The sequence below is a fragment of the Cheilinus undulatus genome, linkage group 6 (assembly GCF_018320785.1).
Source record: "Cheilinus undulatus linkage group 6, ASM1832078v1, whole genome shotgun sequence".
NCBI classification, from domain to species: Eukaryota; Metazoa; Chordata; class Actinopteri; order Labriformes; family Labridae; genus Cheilinus; species Cheilinus undulatus.
The window spans coordinates 6,514,692-6,538,202 of NC_054870.1; the positions used below are offsets into that span (position 1 = coordinate 6,514,692).

At 40.9% G+C, this 23,511-nt stretch overlaps 1 protein-coding gene across 1 annotated transcript; it reads left to right on the forward strand.

Moving 5' to 3' along the window:
* Positions 1-1,116: 1,116 nt before the first annotated feature.
* Positions 1,117-22,346, forward strand: LOC121511521 (synapse differentiation-inducing gene protein 1). Its single transcript, XM_041790262.1, has 4 exons — positions 1,117-1,362; positions 8,299-8,931; positions 11,763-11,900; positions 22,185-22,346. The coding sequence occupies exons 2-4, from the start codon at positions 8,386-8,388 to the stop codon at positions 22,341-22,343; spliced, it is 843 nt and encodes a 280-aa protein (XP_041646196.1). The 5' UTR covers positions 1,117-1,362; positions 8,299-8,385; the 3' UTR covers positions 22,344-22,346.
* Positions 22,347-23,511: the final 1,165 nt, after the last annotated feature.

The following is a 23,511-nucleotide window of genomic DNA, read 5'->3' on the forward strand; positions in this document are numbered from 1 at the left end:
GTTAGTTTTTGATACTTTTTGTGTCTCTAACCCAATTTTTGCTATTTTTGAATCCCCTTTTACCACTTTTCCTTCATGTTTCATCCCTTTTGTGCCACTATTTTTTATCCATTTTTGCTACTTTTCACCTATTTTGCCACTTTTTCAACTGCTTTCATTATTGTGTTTGTACCATTTTTGCCACTTTAAACCTGTTTTTGATACTTTTTGCCCCTTTTTTCCTCTTTACCAATTTATGCCACATTTAACCCCTTTTCACCGCTTTTCCAGCCAATTTTTGTCCTTGTGCCACCCTACAACCCATTTTGCTGCTGTCTAACTCCTTTTTATCTCTTTTTCTGGCCACTTTGTAACATTTCCACCAGTCTTAACCTTTTTTTCTATTATATTTTTTTTAAATGTACTTATTATGGCGGAAAAGTAAATTTCTGTAAAAATAGATCAAATGTTTAGTCATTCTAAAACTTTTTCAATATTAAATGTTATTATATTAATTTTGGGGTGGGTTTAACAGCTGCAGACATTTAAAGCCCAACAATAACCGTAAAACCACAGCATCTTCATTTCCTCGTTTTCTGAACTTACTGATCTTCTGGGGGCCAGACAGGAAGCTTTGGGGGGCCTGATATGGCCCTCGGGCTGCCAGTTGATGATCTGTGATTTATGCAGTCACTTATTTTACATTACATATTTGATATTTAATTGCCATTACTTTGTAGAAATCTGTTTCGATTTGACATTTCAGAGAGCTTTTTGTACTTTTTTGTCAATAAAGCCAGATTGAGCTGACCATGATTGATTTTTAATATCAATCACCAAAATGTCTGAGAGAATGGTATTGCAGTATTGTCGTTTGATATTGCCTTTCCTAAATATAAAATATATAAAGACAAAAACGTATGACCCTAGATTGAAAGTTTAAACTGCAGTTTCAGCCTCAGTACCTGACCAGCCTTGGTTTCTGCTTGTGAGGAGGAATTCTGGGGGCTTTAGGACCATGGGAAGGACATGTCTTCTTCTGTTCACCATGAAAACAGTCAGTGCTCCTCTGTCTGTATTCCGTCCACATGCCTCCTCCTCCTCCTCCTCCTCTATAAACCCTCTCAGGCAGTAAACTTGAAGCAGCTCTCTCTCTCTCTCTCCTCCTCCTCCAGCTCCATCTCCTCTCTGCAGACCATCTCTCCTCCTGTCCTCTCTGCTCCTTCCCGCTCGCTGTCTCGGAGCTCACACCGGGACTCTCTCGGATCTGTACCCGGCTCGGGGCGCACGGAGGGCGGCCTGCGGACCGAGGAGGCGTCGGTGTGAAGCCTGGATGTACTGACTGCATTCATGGATGCAGGCTCTCGTGTCTCACCTTGGGAGGTGAGTATGTGTGCGCGTGCCTGTCCATGTTCTACCGTGCTTACATGTTTAGCATCACCGGGATGACGTCAGAGCTGGTGGCACTGTCGGTATTTTCAGCTCGGTGACATTTGAACGTTTTATTGTGTGAGGGATGCTGGTGTTTCTGTGCAGCCTCGTGTGTGTGGTGGGGGTATTTCCTGGAGGATCAGCCTTTATTAGTGATGTGCATGGATTATTCTGAGTGAAGCCAAGGTCGATGGAGAAATCATTACATTTAGTAGGGACAATTTTAATTGATGTCAGCTTCCTTCATCACGAATTTAAAGGAACAGTCCGACACATAAAACATGTAAGCAACACCGTAGGTGTTACAATCCATTACAGGAGAAAGGAAGGCTTGAGCATGCTCAGAGGAGGAATGGTCCGCACTGGAGGTTTTACCATCAGGCAAAAGTTGGCATTTACCTGGGGCCCCATGCTCCAAGGGCCTCAGGATATAACCATTCAAGGTAGGACAGGATTAAACATCAAGTTTAAAAGATAGATCAGTGTATGTCTGGGTGAGATATAGGGTAATCTATCATTTTAAATCCTTAGCAATAGCAATCAACATCACCAGCACTAAAAATTGCTCCAATATGTTGGCAACATATTCAACAGCAATGTGCATTTTTTCTGTCCCTAGTCTTTACTGGGATATCTCACTTGAAAACAAACGTTAAAATATATATTTTTGTTATTTGATTAAGTATACCTGGGTGGAGTGGGCACCCGTGTACATAGGCTATGGTCCTTTATATACCACCACCAGCCTGAACTGTTGACTCGGCAGGATGCTTTCATGCCGTTCACGTCAAATTCTGACCCTACTATCTGAATGTTGAGCTGAAATCGAGACCAGGCGATAATTTTCCAGTCTTCTGATGTCCAGTGGTCTTCTGCCGCTGTAGCCCATCTACTTCAAGGTTCAAGATTCCCCGCGTTGTGCGTTCAGAGACGGTGTTCTGTAAACTTTGTTGTAATGAGTGGTTATCGGAGTAACTGTTGTCTTTCCATCATTTCAAACCAGTCTGTCCATGCATTCTCCTCTGACCTCTGACATCAACAAAGCATTTTCATCCACACACCTAACACTCACTGATATTTTCACTTTTTCTGACCATTCTCCATAAATTCTTTGAAAATCCCAGTAAATCTAACCTGACACGCCAGATGGATGTGTTTCACACATTTATCCAGTAAACCGCTCGTAGGCTGCGTTTGGGAAAGGGCAGAGCGTTTGAAAAAAGAACTCGGAGGGTGATTGGATGAACGTTGAACTGCTGTTCTTTGTCTAGGGTTTAATATGACGTTGGTCCACACTTTGCAGCTATAACAGCTTCAGCTTTTCTGAGAAGGCTTTCCACAAGGTTTAGGAGTGTGTTTATGGGAATCTTTGACCATTCTTCCAGAAGCGCATTTGTGAGGTCACACACTGATGTTGGACTAGAAGGCCTGGCTCTCAGTCTCCGCTCTAATTCATCCCAAAGGTGTTCTATCAGGTTGAGGTCAGGACTCTGTGCAGGCCAGTCAAGTTCATCCACACCAAACTCTCTCATCCATGTCTTTATGGTCCTTGCTTTGTGCACTGGTGCACAGTCATGTTGGAACAGGAAGGGGCCATCCCCAAACTGTTCCCACAAAGTTGGGAGCATGGAATTGTCCAAAATTTCTTGGTATGCTGAAGCATTCAGAGTTCCTTTCACTGGAACTACAGGGCCAAGCCCAGCTCCTGAGAAACAACTCCACACCATAATCCCCCCTCCACCAAACTTTACACTTGGCACAATGCAGTCAGACAAGTACCGTTCTCCTGGCAACCGCAAAACCCAGACTCATCCATCAGATTGCCAGATGGAGAGGTGTGATTCATCTCTCCAGAGTCCGCATCTCAACTGCTCTAGAGTCCAGTGGCAGCGTGATTTACACCACTGCATCCAACGCTTTGTATTGCACTTGGTGATGTATGGCTTGGATGCAGCAGCTCGGCCATGGAAACCCATTCCATGAAGCTCTCTACGCACTGTTCTTGAGCTAATCTGAAGGCCACAAGAAGTTTGGAGGTCTGTAGCGATGATCCTGCTCCATCATTTTACGTGGCCTACCACTTGGTGGCTGAGTTGCTGTCGTTCCCAATCGCCTCCACTTTGTTATAATACCATTGACAGTTGACTGTGTATTATTTAGGAGCGAGGGAATTTCACCACTGGACTTGTTGCACAGGTGGCATCCTATCACAGTACCATGCTGGAATTCATTGAGCTCCTGAGAGTGACCCATTCTTTCACAAATGTTTGTAGAAACAGTCTGCATGCCTAGGTGCTTGATTTTATACACCTGTGGCAATGAAAGTGATTGGAACACCTGATTTCAATTTTTTGGATGTGTGAGTGAATACTTGTGGCAGTATAGTGTATATTGGTCATCTTGGTGAAAGTGGAGATACTGAAAGATACTGGTGTTGTCCTTCCATTTTTGCCAAATAAAGTCGCATTGTAAGCAACTTTTGATAGAGTGTGTGGACTGGCAAGGAGTAAGGGAAACCTAGCTCCTCCTCAGGGTTCGGGCTGGGCCTCTTATCTCCAGCGAACGCCAGTTTTGACGCTTTAGCACACCAAGACATTTTGACCATGCTTTACTTCTAACTGTGTGTCAACAGTTTGGGGAAGGCCCTTTTCTATTCCACCATGACTGTGCTCCTGTGCGCAAAGCAAGGACTGTAAAGACTGTGAAGTGTCAAAGCACCTGACTGGCCCACGCAGGGTGCTGAAATCAACCCCATCAACCACCTTTGGGATGAACTGAAATGGAAATAGTGAGCCAGGCCTTATAGAACCTTATAAATGCTCTACAGACTGAATGGGCACAAATGCACTCCGAAATTGAAGAGTGGTGGTTATAGTTGCAGGGGGGGGGGGTGTCAACTCCATGTTAAAGTATGTGGATTTGAATAAAATGTCATCACAGTCCCTGTTGATGGAATGGTCAGGTGGCTGAATACTTTTGTCTGTGTTTTTAGTCCAAAGCTCCTTATTAATCTGATTTCTTATTAATACCACTGTTGATATTTTTCTGTTGCTTGGTGGAAAGACTCACGGCAGCGTTCTTCTCTATGACTCATGTGTAGTCATGAATATATCATGGTGAGTAAAAAGGTTTGGAAGTGCTCAGGGTTACAGCGTGTTCCTGCTCCTTTAAATAGTACTATCAGATGGCACAGAAACATGAAGTCACTGCAGCATTTAAGGAGGAAATACTCAGCTCTATTCCTGCAGTAACACATCTCCATGAAAATAATCCCCTACAAGGGGTAGCGCTGTGGTAAATGTCTCATCATGACACAGTTCTGGTTTCAATCATCATCAGGCTGGTAGAGACAGAAAACAGATGATCAATAATCAGTGCTGTTGGAGGTGAATAATGATCACATGAATATTTATTATATTTATCAGGGACATTCCATATCCTAGGAATTCCATTGGGTCCATTTAACCTGATTTATTTACAGAGAACACACATAAAAAGACCTCTTAGTGGTGGGGAAAGAGGGACTGATTACCCAGGGTGCTACTGGAGGAAGGACTACTGCTGATAAGAATGATTGAGGGACAAACTAGTGTAAGCTGAGGGACAAGTGATGCCTCTTTAACAGCTCTTGCTCATGTTATCATAAATATGCTTTTAAAAGACATGCTGATAATTATTTTGTGGGATACCAGTTAGATTGAAACAACAGTTGGGGGCCTTACAAACTTTAAAGGATGAGATCATCTTTAAAGGCAAGTTAAAATGTTTGAGAAACTTTAAAGGATAACATCATCTTCGAAACAGAGGACGGAATGTTAAATAAGCTTTAAAGGATGACATCATCTTCAAACGCGAAGGACAGAATGTTTGATAAGCTTTAAAGGATGACATCATCTTCAAAGGCAAACGACAGAATGTTTAAAAAGCTTTGAAGGATGACATCATCTTCAAAAACAAACAACAGAATGTTTCAAAAACATCAAAGCATGATATCATCCTCAAAGGCAAACGACAGAATGTTTAAAAAGCTTTGAAGGATGACGACACCTTCAAAAACAAACAACAGAATGTTTAATAAGCTTTAAAGGATGACATCATCTTCAAAAACAAATGACAAAATGTTCAGTAACCTTTGAAGGATGACATCATCTTCAAAGGCAAATGACAGAATGTTTAATAACCTTTGAAGGATGACATCATCTTCAAAACAAACGACAGAATGTTTAATAACCTTTGAAGGATGATATCATCTTCAAAAACAAACGACAGAATGTTTAATAATCTTTGAAGGATGATATCATGTTCAAAGGCAAATGACAGAATGTTTCATGAGCATCAAAGCATGATATCATCTTCAAAGGAAGAGGACAGAATGTTCACAAAGCTTGGGTTTCTGGGGACTTTTCCCCTCCCTTTTGCCAAATAGTAGGCCATAATTGGCATCTTTTGGAGAAGTGGATGGAACTGGTGAGGGTTCCCCTAACTGGTCTCCTTGTACCCTCAATTAATCATGTTTTGGTGATGTAGTGAATTTTGAACCATAAGTGTGCTGGGGTGCTAGTTGGTGTTAGTATCTGCTTGCTAGCTAATGTGTTACTAGCAACAGCAGCACGTCTTAATCAAGCAAAATGAGTAAGGTAAGTTACTGGAAGTTCATTTTCTTTGGAAATAACGCTAAAATAAACAAATCAGTTAATTCAATTTTAGATGAAATAGTCAAATTTCAGCAAGCTGCTTGCAATTTGCTGTAAAAAAAAAGAAGTCGAAGTAGAAACAGCTAAACTGTTGTCACTTCCTGTAAGTGCAGAACAGCACAGCATGATTTGGGACAACACAACCTGTGGTTATGATGTGAATGGAAGTATACTGCAGTGGTATACCACAGAAAAGTATTTTAGCTCCAATACTCAGCAGGTGAAAGGTGGATTAGTAGATGATTAAACACGTTTGCTGTGATGCTGTTTAATATTCCTGTCAAACTCCGTACTTCCTAGTTCACTACTTTTATCTTTATAAGGCATGAAAAAGCCTCAGCATTCCCAGGTGGGGCCCTTCTGAAAATTCATTCAAATATCCCATGGATTTGAAGGGAGCAGTGCTATTTATAGGACTCATTTATACAGCATAAATTATACCACATAAATAGTTCAAAACATGTCAGACAGCAAGTTAAAGTTCCCTATAGCATTGTTTAAAGTTTTTGATGATGGTCATCTTCATCTTTGTGTGACCACTTAAAAACAGCATGATGATTCCGTTCAGTTATGTAAACCTGCTCTTCATCCTGTTGTTTGGCATTTGTGCGAGGGTTGAAGTCATGATGAATGCACCACACACAGAGGTAGAAGAAGAAGAATTAGTCATGAATGTTGTCATGCCAAAGATGATTAAAAGGATGATTTTTTAAGCTTTTATTGCATATTTTAACCCTAAATACAGAGCCAAAAATGTTTATAAGGCTACCCATGATTATTTTAATTAATTTCTATTTATTTATTTTGAAAGCAAATCCTCTGCAGGCAGCACAAAGGCACAAAATACATTTGATACCTGCAACATGTTCCAAAAAAGTTGGGACAGGGGGAGGAAAAGACATTTAGAACATTCTACAAGTTAGAAGGTTACTGGTGATTGGTTGGCTTGCTTATTTCAGCAAGGCAATAGCTAGAGACATTCTACACAAGTTACAACAGCCTGGCTTCATTATGAAAGAGAGTGAACCTTGATTTGCCTGCAGGCAAAACAACAAGAAAGGAGTGATTTATAGGCTTTAAAGGATAATCTTTCAAAGTCAAGGATGGAATGTTTCACAGTCTAAAGGATGTCATAATTTCTCAAAGCCAAGAATGGAATGTTTTATAGGCTTGAAAGGATGGACTCGTCTTTCAAATTCAGGGGTGAGAAGTTTTATAAACTTTTAAGGTTGACATCTTTCAAAGTCAAGGATGGAATGTTTCATAGGCTTTAAAAGATGACATCATCCTTATAAGTCAAGGACAATATGTATTATAGGGTAAAAAATAATGACATAATCTTTCAAATGCAAGAATGAAATGATTTATAGGTTTAGAAGAATGGTATCTTTTAAAGGCAACGATGAAATGTTTTATAGGTTCAAAAGAATGACATCGTCTTTTAAAGGGAATACTGGAATGTTTCCCAGTCTCTAAAGTATGACATCATCATTCAAATTCAAGAATGGAGTGTTTATAAGCTTTGATGAATTTAGTGGTAAGGATGGAATGTTTTATGCCTTCAAAGGATGGCATCTTCTTTCAAATTCAGGGATGGAATTTTTCAAAGCCTTTAAGGGATGACATCATCCTTCAAAGTCAAGGATGGAATGTGTTATAGGCTCTAAAGAATTACATCTTTTTTCAAAGGGAAGAATGGAATGTTTCACAGGCTCTAAAGGATGACATCATCTTTCAGATTCAAGGATGGAATGGGTTATAAGCTTTAAAGGATGACATCTTTCGAAAGGAAAGATGGAATGTTTTTCAAGCTATAAAGAATGATCACATACTGCATTTCGCAGGCAAGGAGGAAGGTTTCATAGGCTTTGAAGAATGACAATGTCTTTCGAAGACAAGGATGGAATGTTTTATTGTCTTAAAACATGACATCTTTCAAAGGCTAGGAGGGAATGTTTATACGCTTTAAATGATGACATCCTCTTTCAAAATAATTGATGGATTGTTTTGGCTTTTTAAATGATATTAGCTTTCAAAGGCAAGGATGGAAATTTCAACAGGCTTTAAGTAATGACATCATCCTTCAATGGCAAGGATGGGATGTTTGAATGAAATCATCTTTTCCATGCATTTTCTAGGCTGATCTTAAATTAGTTCAGCTCCTCACTGTCTTTGTTTTTGTTCCTTTTTTTAGGAGAGTTCAGCCCACAATGCCTGACCCCTGACCTCTGAGACCCTCTGAGGAGGAGGACGAAGAAGAGGAGCCCCCTGCTAAGCAGATATGGAGGGTGGAGAGGAGGAGAGCCGAAGAGAAGAGAATGAAACCTCCTCCAGACTGGGGAGGGCCTCCCCAAGGGCGGGAGGAGAACCCTGCCCACAAAACGGCCTCATTAACACCCACAGACTTGGGCCAGAGCCTCTGCTGTTGGTGTACTCTGCCCCCCAGTATCAGAGTCATGTAGTGAACACGCCCCCTTTGCAGGAGAGGAGCAGTCGGGGAGGGGCTCCTCCTCAGCTCCTGAACCCCAGCGCTCTCCTCTCCCAGCAGGTGTTCACGGACCCTCACCTCAGGCCGGCCCCGAGCCTCCTCCTGTGCCCGGAGAGCGTCCTGAGGGCGTGGGGAGAGGCTGGGGGAGGAGACTGCTGTGAGACCACCTTTATTGAGGGGCTCGGTCCTGACGGGTCCACCTCAGCTGCCGCTGGCTCCTCCACAAAGGAGGCGCTGCTGTTTGCTGACAGGAAGTATCTGGACTTTTCTGGAGAGGATGCAAAGATTCACACGCTGTCATATGACATCGACGATGATGAGGAGTTCCAGGAGCTGGAGGTGAGGAGGTTTTTACCTAATGGATCTTCATCATCTGAACATAAAATACAAGTAGAGGACTTAGTGATTATCACAAATGTTAGAGGGTAACTAAAGCCCAGAGTTCCAGGAGATTGAGGTGAGGAGGTTTGACCTTAACCACACAAAATACAGCCAAAACAAACAGAGGACTCGGTGGTTATCACAGGCATGACAGAGGAACTAAAGCCCAGCTGAGGTCAGTCTACTCTGGAAATTAGCATCACCTGTATTTAATGTTTTTAGGATGCAATAAAGGCTGGGAGCACAGACATTATTACACAGATACTGCATTTGGGCTTCTCAGATGCAGTGACCGTATGTAAGAGGGGGAGTCACGGCTGACGATGAATGTGAGTCGAAGACGGCGGAGGCCTATTCACAATTAAAATGCTCGTAACTGACTGAGAAATGAACCGATTTTCAAGCCATTTGCTTTGTCACAAATGTGAGACATGCATTTATGATCCACGATACCTGATCATGTGAAAACAAAGATTTTCATCACATTCTGATTTTCACACAGAATCTCAGAATTTGGAATGGGAAATTAGTTAAAATTAACATTGAATTGCAAATTGTAGAAGGTGAAATATTTCTTTGACCAAAAGTGTACGTGTTTGTCTCATAAAAAATGAGAAAGGTATAACATCGTCATTCCCTTCAACACAGCAATTCATATTTGCAATGCAATGAATTTGCAATGAAGCAAAATAATCTCAGTTAGATGTGATTTCAAAATCTGTCTACTTAAATAAAAATATAGAACAAAAGGCAATTTACATTCAGCAACAAAAATAAATCAAAGATAACTTATCATGTTGAAGACATAAGCACAAATATTACACTAAACTGTCAAAGGCACTAAATTACCCACAGTCCTAGAGTGTCACAGAAAAGTCTTTGACTGGCAGATCTTGTCATTACACTTCTGCTGGACAGGTTGTTTTTCATCTAAAGACAGTTTGTATGGTGAAATGAAGATATATGATCATGTAGCAGACACAAGAAAGAATACTATCAACCTTGTTTTAAGAAGGACATGGTTTATTAATGATTTCAGGCAACAGTACTACACACAGCAAAGTCTCTGATTACTGGATTGGTGATAATAATCTAATCTAAAAAACAGCATAAGGGACAGGAGAAAGAAGGGAGTGGGCTTGTCTTATCCCCTCTCCTTCCTGACTTTATGATATTTTAAAGACAAAGACATGTGATGTCATAGACATGTGTTTTTATAAAGACAATTTCTTATATTCCAGAGTAGATGACCCTCAGCTGAATTCTGAGCTTAAACGAGTCTTTAAGTGTTTTTATCTGTAATTGTCCCAGTCCTGATTGTCTGTTTAGATTGGACCCTCTTTCATGGGAAGTATATCTTATAATTTATCTAATTGAGCACTCTGACATCCTTCCATCCCTCCATCCATCCATCCATCTGGCAATGAGTTATTGAGTTTCATCTGAATGAGATTAGCGAGCTGCAGCTCTCTGGATGACACATTAGGCCGCCTAACAACCAATTGCTTTAGAGATGATTAGCTGGAAATGCTGTGATTTTGTCTCAGTCAAGTCCAGCTTTAATCTACTCTGGGGTGGGGGGATTACTGCGGGGGAGCAGACCTGCTTACACTTAGCAGTAATTGTTTATTACGGCACAGGTGAAATAAACAAAGTGTTGTATTTTTGATCCAGAGAGCTTTAATTCTGCCGACAGAAAACATCTGTTTGCTGTTTGTTTTCATGGCCGGGGAGTTCCTCGTGTCCCAGTTATTTTGATACTGAGCTGTAACAGGTTCACAGTGAGACTCTGTCTGATTCAGTGTTGTCATTAGAGAGTTTAATCATTCCTAATAACAAAAATAAAAGCCTCCTGTAGCAACAAAACCTCACATCATCATCCATCTGGTCTCATCTGAAGCAGCGATGGTTCTCAGCAAAGACCAGAAAAACAATTTAAAGATCAAAAGTGCTGAGTTGTCAGGGGTTGAACCAAAGATGAGTCTTTGTTCAAATCTGCAGTGTCGTCTGTGGCTAAAGCAAGAACAGAATGGATGAAGACAAAGATAGATCATAAAAGTCTACTTTTTGGAACTGCACTTGAGGCTGTTTACATATACACTGTTGTACCTAGTATGTATTTAATACTGTGTGGGACAGTGGACCTAAAATTGAGACTGAAGTAAGGCATAGATTGGGGAATAAACCGCCTGAGAGCACCTGAGAGCAATAGCAGGAGTATTGACACAACCTTGGTCTTGCTCTGGATGTCATTGCAGTTTCCCAGGAGCATGAGGAAATAATCTGTTGTAAAAATAACAAAGTCCACACCTTAAGGGCGTAGTAAGGGGTGGAGTAGGCATGGCCCAGAGTTTGATCGTGGCGAGTTTAGGGCTTCTATGAGCCCCTGGTTGTACTGTGGATGTACCAAGGACCTTAGGAGTGCAGGTGGTCTCCAGACATATTACTAGAGATAAAAAGGTCCGGACAAAAGAGATGTTGAGTAAATTCATCCAACACTGCTCAGAAACACCTGCATTTGGCTGGTGGCAGTTGCTAATTTCCCACCCTTATGCTTACATACATACACATGTTTAAGGGCTGTCAAACAAGGCATTTCTCATAATTAGCCTTTAGTTTAGGAAACAGGACGTAAAATACTCCTAGATTATGATGTGGAGATTGATGCCCCAGAGAGCAAACAAAGAGCCAGTGATAATGAACACATGAACCCTGCAGATATATTAAGCTAGATCAGACCTATGATGTGTTTCTTTAATAACCCTCCCTCTCTATGTGTGTTTGATCAGAGCGATTACTCCAGTGAGTCTGAGAGCGAGGATGCCTTCCTGTTGATGCCTCCCAGAGATCACCTCGGCCTCAGTGTCTTCTCCATGCTCTGCTGCTTCTGGCCGCTCGGCATTGCTGCCTTCTACCTGTCACATGAGGTAAGGACACGCCCACTCACCTGAGGTGTGGTTTGTTCGACTCCTACCGAGTTATTCCAATTCATTTTCACCTGGTAAAGCCAAAGTCATGTTAAAAGACGTAAACCCTCCTGGACAAGGCTTTGGATGCAGGACTCTTCACTCTCTATCTTTACATTGTATATTTATTTATTTAAAAGGGACAATTGCACATTGATGAACAAACGTAAAGAATTCAATCTGTAAATGCGCACAGTTAGCAAAAATGCTAATTTACATCTGTAGTCCGTTGGCAGGTCACAAGATTAAAACAAATATTAACTCATAAGGCTTAAAATACACAAATATAATACAACCAATCAATAATACAAAGTACTGAAGTTAAAATGCTACAGTTAAGGTGCAGGAGTTAAAGTACTGGAGTTAAAGTGCGTATTGCCAGTATATGAGTTATTTGGAAAAATACAAAAAAACAATAAAGAGAATCACCATTCACATATTCATTCGCATATACAAAAATCAACGAATGCAGTACATACATTTATGTACTAAAATAATTACTACTTCTACAACCACAATTCCAAAAAAGTTTGGTTGCTTTGAAAAATGTTAACAGAAACAGAGGTCAGTGATTGTCAAACTTCATATACCCATATTTTATTCTCAATCAAACATAAAGAAAATATCAGATGTTGAATCTGAGACATTTTACCATTTCAGTAAAAAAATATTAGCGCATTTTGAATTTGTTGTCATCTCTAAAAAGTGTGGACAGGGCCAGGTTTAGCATTGTGTAACATCCCCTCTTCTTTTAACAACAGTCTGTAAAAGTCTGGGAGGTGAAGAGACCAGTTGATGGAGATTTTGGAGAGGAATGTTGTCCCATTCTTGTCTGATGTAGGATTCTAGCTGCTCAACAGTCCTGGGTTCATTTTGCTGGATTTTTCCTTTTCTAATCCTTTAGAAATTTTCTGTTGGTGAAAGGTCTGGACTAGCAGGCAGGCCAGTTCAGGAACTGGACTCTTCCACATAACTGTGGCTCAGTAAATAGAGTCATTTGTCTCACAAACAGAAGGTTTTGGGTTTGATCCCCAATTGCCACACAGTCCTGAAGTGTCTTTCTTTTCTGTAATGATATGGTGAATATGGAGTGGCCTGTGGTGTAAACGAGCTTTGAGTGGTCAGACTGCAACACACGCTCTAGTCCACTTATGATGGATGGATGGATGGATGGATGGATGGATGGATGGATGGATGGTTGGTTGGTTGGATGGATGGATGGATGGTTGGATGGATGGTTGGATGGATGGATGGATGGATGGATGGATGGATGGTTGGTTGGATGGATGGATGGTTGGATGGATGGATGGATGGATGGATGGATGGATGGATGGATGGTTGGATGGATGGATGGATGGATGGATGGTTGGATGGATGGATGGATGGATGGATGGTTGGATGGATGGATGGATGGTTGGATGGTTGGATGGATGGATGGATGGATGGATGGATGGTTGGATGGATGGATGGTTGGATGGATGGATGGATGGATGGATGGATGGATGGATGGATGGATGTGGTTGGTCTAACCGATGTTGTGTATCAGCTGACTCGGTGTTCTCTCTGCAGTACTGTGTCTAATATCTGGTGTTGGCTGATGCCGGTGTACTGTGTGGTTTTTCTTCAGACTGCAGATGGTCTGTGGTGTTGCTGCAGTTTCTTCTTCCTTTCTTTCCTTTGGTGAAAGATTATTTCAAAGCTGCTCCTACACACAATGACACAATGCTCCTTATATAACTGATCTGCAGACGACAACACACCGTCTGTCTGCCCTCCATAGAGCAACTCTCACTGTTATGGAGCCTCAAATGAAAAATCCTGTACTCCAGCCATTCCCAAACTTCAGTGCCATATATTTTGTTTTAATCAGGGAATCAAAATTTTCTGTCATATTTATGTCTGTACATGTACTTTGTGGCCCATAAAGCTCTTTTCTAGTTGCAATAATTTATAAAAAAGACAAAATTCTTACAATTGGGAAGTGTCCATGGTTAATCCAGCACCAGTTAAACCATGACACAAGCTCTATACATCAGACAAAATTTTGTTGTCAGATTTGACCTCTCATGGCCCACCTGTAGCACCTCCAGTGCCCACCAGTGGGCCCCAGTATAGGTACCAGATGTGTCTGGGCTGCCAGAACTGTCCGTGGTCCTGGGCCTTCCAATGATGTCACAAACATTGTTAAATACGGCAACTCCATGTGGACAAACCACAATGCAGATGAGTTGGTAGACGGATAGTATATTTATTTAAGGTGGATATTTACTTCTACGGTACAAAAGTATTTTCTATAATCTTGGACTTTTGTCGGACCAAACATAACGCCAAATATTACCATCCAAAAATATATCATCCCATAAATAGGAATTGTAATAATTTAGTTTATGAAAGTTATTTATAAAGTATTGTTGTTGTTTAATACATTCAGAGATGCATCTTTACACAGGATTTTTTTTAAATAATTTGAACACATACATATATATATATATATATATATATATATGAACTGACATCTGTGCTGATTGGAATGTTAAGGGTTTGATGAATTGTGGTATTAACATTTGAATACAATAAACGTGAGTCGTGAACAGTCAATATGAAAAGTATTTCCTCCCCAGTCTTCTTCGTATGTACTGGATGATCTGCTACATGTACCGTGGTTGCCGTTTCCATGGCACCTCGCACTTACAGTTCAAAAAGATACAGGCCTGGTTGCCAATGGCAACACTTCCCACACTGGAATCCTTCACTGCAGTTGGGGGGGTAAAACAATGTAGGAGTTCAGTTAAAGGAACAGCACAGTCTGAAATCATCCATCAACCCAGACATGTCCTTTGCGTGGATGCACCTCATCATGTATTGACAACAGTTTGTTATCTGATAGCTCAGACTGATAAATGGGAGGTCTGAGATTCCTTCATCTGGACTGGTTGTGTTGATGCAACACAACCACCACCATGGTCTGCTGTATTCTGACAGTTAACTAAAATCATGGCTTTATTAAGTCTATCCAGACACATTTAGACTGATGGTTAGATAGATACTGTATTAGTCCAAAGGTGAATTGAAGAATGGGTACTGTGGCTTCTTAAAGAGATCTGGATTATTAGTCTCAGGTCAGTAAGAAGAACCGGTCGTTATGCTCCCATACAGCTCTTCATTTGGTACCAGTTTGTCTTCTATTAAGTCTTTAAAACATAAAACAACAACAACAAAAAAAAAGAAAGAAAATTATCTATCAAACTGGAACAACCTTCCTTCCCTTTTTCTATCTGTCAAGGCTTGCTCCTCACCAGTCTCCACTTTTTCAAAACTTTTGCCAACAAATTGGGAAACATGGAGGGAAGAATCTATCTCAACATCTCCAGCTTCACCAACATTCTGATGATGACATCAGCACTTAAAACATTCCATTTTTTCCTCTATAAATGGCGTCATCAGATCTTATAAAACATTCCATCTTTGCCTTTGAAGATGATGTCATCAGATCTTATGAAACATTCCATCTTTGCTTTTGAAGATATTGTGATCAGATCTTATAAACATTCCATCTTTGTCTTTAAAGATAATGTCATCAGATCTTATAAAACATTCCATCTTTGCCTTTATAGATGTCTTCAAATCTTATAAAACATTCCATCTTTGCCTTTTAAAATGATGTCATCAGATCATATAAAACAATCCATCTTTGCCTTTGGAGATAATGTCATCAGAGCTTGTAAACAACCCATCTTTGCCTTTGAAGATAATGTCATCAAAGCTTATAAACAATCCATCTTTGCCTTCATAGGCGATGTCATCAGATCATATAAAACACTCCATCTTTGCCTTTGAAGATAATGTCATCAGAGCTTATAAACAACCCATCTTTCCTTTGAAGTTGACGTAGGCCACTGTAAGCCGTGTCCAATTTCTTTAATTTGCAGGTGAAATGGAGGAAAAGAAGATCCCAACATCCCCATCTTACCAACATTCTTTCCCCTGCCTTTGATGATGTCATTCTTTAAAGCCTTTAATTGGCTTAAGAATGATGATGTCATCCTTTTGAGCTGATAAACATTCCATTCCAGTTGCTGTGATACTTTAGCTACATGTGAGCTAATGGCTACACCGGTCGCCTTTGTTTACCGGCTTGCAGTAGAACTAAACCCTGCCTGTAGCTCCCTCCTCAGCTTTGGAGCTTGGCCTGATGACAGACATGAAATCTGGACTATCCACCAGCTTGCCAGGGTTATTTCTCTCACTTTTTCTTATTAAGGAGACCCTTTTTTAGCTTGTTTCACAAAGTCCACCTTGTGGAGGCTTGAAACCACGAGGCTACCATCAGTTTCCTGTCCCAGCTTCTGTGTCCTGACAGGAAACTGCTGGAGGCAGACTGAAAGAATCAGTTTGTTGTTAAGCTGGCGTGGATAATCTGAATGTCTGCTGTGGAGTGTAGCCCTCACACAGAGCTCTTTACATAACACCCTGGCTCCGCTCACCATGCTCAGACCTTCGAGGACGTTTTTCAGAACACAGTCAGAACACAGCAGACACTGAAAGAGCGCCTCATTGTCTTCAGCCAGACCAATCACACGCCATCCCAGCCCGCCATTCTGGTTGGCTGACGTCACTGATTGAACATCTGATTGTTCTGAGAGTATAATTAAATCTAACTGGAAGTGGAGCAGTCATTACAGTGAGTTTTTCCTGTGGGTGAGCTTATTAATCAAGTTAAAAATGTCAATTCAGCTCGTTTAGAGACTCACTCTCATCTGTCTGATGCTGAGCTCAGAATATCACATTGTCATGTTTCCACATAAGCGATAGTGAGCCCAAAGGCATTATGTTTTCAGGTTGTCCATCCATTTGTCAAGCCTAATCTTGTGAACCCAAGAATTTGAATAATTTGTCTACTTTTTGGAGGAACTGAGTTGGAGTTATACGTCTTGAAAGTTGACTGAGATGATGATTGTGTATGTGGTAGAATGTTGGGACTCTCTTAGTGAGATCAAAACAAATGTCTGCTGAGAACAGCACAGCAACAATGGGCAGAGCTAACATGATTGGTCCATCCTCTGCCTGTTTCTTATTGGTTGGTTCATCAAAAAAATGAAGAGCAGAAATACATGTGTAGTGAGCAGAGAAAGTTTTGAACTAGTTTTGTATGCACGCACAGAGGAAGTGTGTCACTGTATCGCTTTGTCAAACAAGCAGAAACAACTTGAATGAGAGGTTTTAGCACCAGCGCAGGAAATTTGATCCTCAACTAAAGGTTTGAGATTAAGCCGATGTTTAGAGCACAAAAGCAGGTTTGAATGGAAATATTTTCAAACAGTCTGGGGACAAACTCAATAAGTCATGATCACAAAATGTTTAAAAGAGCACCAGAGTTTTGCAACAATAATGACTCCGTACAAATTCTTATATAATCAACCTTGTTTTAAGAAAACCATGGTTTATTCACAATCTCAGTCAACAGTACTTCATTAACCATGATCCTGTAATGTCACCGCTTCCTGTTTATTTTAAAATTCCTCAATCATCAACCTTAAACCTCAAATACACTATATTGCCAAAAGTATTTGCTCACCTGCCTTGACTTGCATATGAACTTAAGGGACATCCTATTCTTAATCCATAGGGTTTAATATGATGCCGCCCCACCCTTTGCAGCTATAACAGCTTCAACTCTTCTGGGAAAGCTTTCCACAAGGTTTAGGAGTGTGTTTATGGGAATCTTTGACCATTCTTCCAGAAGCGCATTTGTGAGGTCACACACTGATGTTGGACAAGAAGGCCTGGCCCTCAGTCTCCGCTCTAATTCATCCCAAAGGTGTTCTATCAGGTTGAGGTCAGGACTCTGTGCAGGCCAGTCAAGTTCATCCACACCAAACTCTCTCATCCATGTCTTTATGGACCTTGCTTTGTGCACTGGTGCACAGTCATGTTGGAACAGGAAGGGGCCATCCCCAAACTGTTCCCACAAAGTTGGGAGCATGGAATTGTCCAAAATCTCTTGGTATGTTGAAGCATTCAGAGTTCCTCTCACTGGAACTACAAGGCCAAGCCCAGCTCCTGAGAAACAACTCCACACCATAATCCCCCCTCCACCAAACTTTACACTTGGCACAATGCAGTCAGAGAAGTACCGTTCTCCTGACAACCGCCAGACTCGTCCATCAGATTGCCAGATGGAGAGGCGTGATTCGTCACTCCAGAGAACCGTCTCCACTGCTCTAGAGTCCAGTGGCAGCGTGCTTTACACCACTGCATCCGACACTTTGCACTGCTCTTGGTGATGTATGGCTTGGATGCAGCTGCTCAGCCATGGAAACCCATTCCATGAAGCTCTCTGTTCTTGAGCTAATCTGAAGGCCACAGGAAGTTTGGAGGTCTGTGGCAATTGACTCTGCAGAAAGTTGGCGACCCCTGCGTGCTATGCGCCTCAGCATCCGCTGTCCCCGCTCCATTATTTTACGTAGCCTACCACTTTGTGGCTGACTTGCTGTTGTTCCCAATCGCTTCCACTTTGTTATAATACCACTGACAGTTGACTGTGGAATATTTAGGAGCGAGGAAATTTCATGACTGGACTTGTTGCACAGGTGGCATCCTATCACAGTACCATGCTGGAATTCACTGAGCTCCTGAGAGCGACCCATTCTTTCACAAATGTTTGTAGAAACAGTCTGCATGCCTAGGTGCTTGATTTTATACACCTGTGGCCATGGAAGTGATTGGAATTGGATTTCAATTATTTGGATGGGTGAGTGACTTGTTGCCAATTCATAATTAGTTCAGAATTGTTCCTCCAGCTGTTTTTTATTAGTACCACTTACTTTTCCAGTCTTTTGTTGCCTTGTAGTGTTGTATTCAAGACCACACTATGCGAGACCAAGACTTGCCCGAGACCAAAGTGCACCAAGACAAGACCAAGACTTATCGGGGTCGAGGCTGTCAAGACCAAGACTCAGACAAGCCAAGGCTGAGACAAGACCAGGACCATAAAAATCAATGTAAAAAGTACATGACAGAGTGAACAGTAAAAGAGTATTCTCTCTTTGATTTTAGTTTCTTTTTAATACATTTGACAGATAAAAATAAGGTGTCTGTAACTCTTTCAAAGCACAACATGCAAAAATCTCAAATCTAAACAAATTTGTACAACTAACTTCTTGTAAAATATTCTTGTATGTATTTAAAAGCCACTGACATGTCTGAAGATTTTTTTAAATATCTGAAAATCAGATGTTTATCTTGTTTTGTCAGGTGTCTGAGGCCTAAAGTGATCAGAGGTATTTCTGACTGGAAATAAGATGGACTGGTGTCAAGAGTTTTTGCAGGAGTAGCTATTTGTTGTTTTAGCAAGTGCTTCTTCTTACATTAAAGAAGTTAAAGAATAGCAGATCAGTGCTTGTCTTGACCAGTCTTGATGGAAAATCCAGAGTCTGGTCAGTCTGAGACCAAGGCAAGACCAAGATATTCAAAATGTGGTCTTAACACTGGTCTCAAGAACAAGACAGTTCTCGAGTACTCCAACACTATTGCCTTGTCCCTACTTTTTCGAGACAAAAGCAACTCCAAAATGAGCTTTAATTTTCTTGAAATGGTAAAATGTCTCAGTTTCCAAATCTGATATGTTCTTTGTGAATAAAATATGGGTCTATGAAATTTGACAATCATTAGCTTCTGTTTTAATTTACATTTTCTATAGCGACTCAACTTTTCTGGAATTCTGTTGTACATTCCAGTCCTACCCCCAGCTACAGATGTAAACATGCAGCCCCATACAGATATAAACCATTTCTTTACCCTGGACCAGCAAGGACTTGTTAGAACTGTTTTTCTGTCCCAGGGTTCTGTGAAAAACAAGACCTGGATCTAGATTTAGCACTGGCTCCACCTGCCCTGCACTTACAGTGGGCTAAAACTGCATCCAGGACCCTTAAAGGATGTTTGATTCTAGGCAGTGGCAGCAACCAGACCACGATAAATGTGTTTCAGGTCCTAGTCTTCCTGGCGTCACTCAGACAGGGTTCTCAAAAGCTCCAATACTCGCTGAGACTTAAACTCATGAAAGCCCAGGTGAATGATCTGAGGATCAGTGCTTCTGTCATGATTGACTCGACCTTCATGACGTTTTTATCGGTTCAGAAGCAGATCAGATAGACCGGCTGGCCCCGAGGTCTTCAGACCAAACAGGATGCTGTTTTCTTCTTGATCACATTAGCTTTAATCAGATCTGATCACAGAGCAGGGACTTCTGTCCTCTATAATCTGGTCTTTTCTCATGACCTTTATCTGGACCATGTCAAGCCTTCAATATCAGACAGAAGTGGAGTTTAACAGAAATGTTCATTATGTTTATTACAGCAGTAGACTGTTATCACAGTTAATCCTCATCACTCAGCAGAGGACCTGAAAGAACAGAAAGAGGGCCTCTTTATTACTGTTTTCATTTATTAGTGGTATAGAGAGAAAAATTAGTGATAGTCATGTTAAAAAAAGATAAACAGAGAGAAGAATCAACAATAACAGACCCCCAAAGACCCCCATAAACACAGATACCAGAAGACTTCTGCAGGATTTGATGATGGGGAAAACTGATGAAATGAGGGTTATTTATTACTTATAAGATAATTTTTTTTCTTGTCTTTAATTACTTAGATAACCATTTTCTGTTACAACATCAACTCCAATAAAGTTGGGTTGCTGTGTAAAATGTAAATAAAACCAGAAATCAATGATTGTCAAATCTCATAAACCCATATTTTATTCACAATAGAACATAAACAACATATCAGATGTAGAAACTATGACATTTTACAAAAAATATTAGCTCATTTGGAATTTGTTGGCATCTCAAAAAGTAAGGACGGAACAACAAAAGACTGGAAAAGTAAGGGGTACTAATGAAAAACAGCTGGAGGGGCATTTTACAACTATTTTGTTGATTTTTTAACAGGACAGTAACATGACTGGGTATAAAAGAAGCATTTTAGAGAGGCAGAGTCTATCAGAAGTGAAAATGGGCAGAGGTTCACTGATCTGTAAAAAACGGTCTAAAAATTGTGGAACATTTTAGAAAAAAATCTCCTCAACACAACATAATGAAGACTTTGAATCTCCCAACATCTATAGTCCATAATTTCATCAAAAGAGTCAGAGAATCTGGAGAAATCTCTGTAAGCAAGGGACAAAGCTGAAGGGGCCCTCAGGGGCCACTGCATTATAAACAGGCATGTTTCTGTACTGAAAATCACTGCATGGGCTCAGGAACACTTCCAGATATCATTGTCTGTCAACACAGTTGGCCGTGCCATCCACAAATGACAGTTACAGCTGTAAAATTCACTGAGGTATCACGGAAAACTGTTCTGTGGTCAGATTAATCAGAATCGGAAATTGTTTTTCGAAACCACACCTGTGGACTAAGGAGTGGAGGAACCATCCAGCTTGTTCTCCTGGCTCAATTCTAAAGCCTGCATTTCTGATGGTATTAGTGCCTGTGGCGTGGGCAGTTTGTACATCTGGAAAGGAACTATCAATGCTGAAAGTAGATGGAGCAAGACAATGCTAAACTACATACCACATCCATCACAACAGTATGGCTTCACAGGAGAAGAGCCTGGGTCCTGAACTGGCCTACCTGCTGCCCAGACCTTTCACCAATAGAAAACATTTGGAGCATCAGAAAAGGAAAAATCTAGCAAAGAAGACCCAGGACTGTTGAGCAGCTAGAATCCTACATCAGACAAGAATGGGACAACATTCCTCTCCCAAAACTCCGTCAACTGGTGTCTTCATTTTCTAGATGTTTACAGACTGATGTTAAAAGAAGAGGAGGTGCTACACAATGGTAAACTTGGCCTTGCCCCTACTTTTTTGAGATGTGTTGCTATATGTTTAATGAAATGGTAAAATGTCTCAGTTCAACATCTGATATGTTCTATTGTGAATAAAATATGGGTTGATGAGATTTGACAATCACTGACTTCTGGTTTTAATTTTCATTTTACATAGTGTCCCAACTTTTTGGAATTAGGGTTGCATGTGCTCTAGATCTATTCCAAATAAGCCCACATGCACACACAATAGATTTTTGATATCTAGAATATATTTAAGACTATATTTATCTCTCAGTCTGTCAGTTTGTGTTTGTAATAATATTGATCATGTGATCATTAGTCTTTTCAGAGGAAACATGAACTAAAGTTTGATTGTATTTATAAGGCTCTCTCTCCTCTCTTTGTCCCTCAGACCAATAAGGCGGTGTCTAAAGGAGACTTCCACCACGCTAGCTCCAGTTCCAGGCGGGCTCTCTTCCTGGCCGTGCTGTCCATCACAATCGGGACGGGTATCTATGTGGGCGTAGCTGTGGCGCTCATCGCCTACCTCTCCAAGAACCACCACTGGTGACCGTGGAAGAGAGAAGAAAATTTACCCATCAGGCACTGGGAATGTTGTTTTGAATGTTTGGCTCACCTGGAGTCTCAGAGGAGCTCATCCTCGGCAGGCTGACCACAGCGACCAGCTGGAGGAAGTCGTCTGTTTGCAGGAGGACGTTCAGGAAACGCACGCCGAGTTGTTTGTGGGGTGACAAGATAAAATCCCTCGACTGGACCGACCTCAGCAGGAGAGCCCGGGGTTATTGTAGGGCCTGAAACCTTTGAACCGATCAGACTGCAGGATTTATACGAGTTTTTCAAGATGCTCCTGTGGCTAGGTGATTTATCTTGACTGGTTTCCAGTTTGAGTCAAAGAACATTTCCAGTGTGAGTGTTTCTCATTCAGATTTTCACTTTATTCATTCAAACAGCACAGGAGGGGTGGACAGACCCAGCAGCTTAAGTCCATATATTGATCCTCAGTTATGACTCCACTACAAGTTAAAGCCATAGAGCCATGACTCTTTATGGTGGGCTAGTTTAGCTCTCAGTGTACATCAACATTAATAGTTGTGAAGTACAGACACACGGTCTGTCATCCCCATGGGTAGGGCTGAACTTTCGGGTCTGTATCAGCCTTTTCTTTAAACAGAATTGGTTCTACCTAAATTATTTCTTCAATGATTCTCATACGGTTTCTGCAGAAAATTCAGACCTGGATCGGTTTTACAGCACGTGTTTTTGCTGAGTGTTGTTGGGAGTCTCCAGTCAGTCAGAAATGGTGTCAGTCATTGAGAGTGATGGGGAGCCATTTTTCCTGTTATTTTTATGGTGAAACACACGGACTGGTTAAGGACAAGCATCAGTAACATCTACAACAAATGGTCAGAATTTCTTGAACATTTTCCTTTCAACAGTCTGCAGAAATTTCAAAGAAATTACCCCAAATTTCAGTGGGAAATCTTAACCTTTTTTAAAGTACTCCATAAAAAACACCCTAAAATTTCCACAAATATTCCCCAAATGTTTTAGTGAAACTTTATTGTCAGGTCCAAACATTCCAATAGAAAATCTCCCAAATTTCCTTGAATGTTTTTAAGCAATTCCAAGAAATATGTAATTGCATTCTGTGAAATGACCATGAAAATGTCAGGAAAATCCCCCAAACATCCAGCAAATTCCCATGAAATATGATCAAT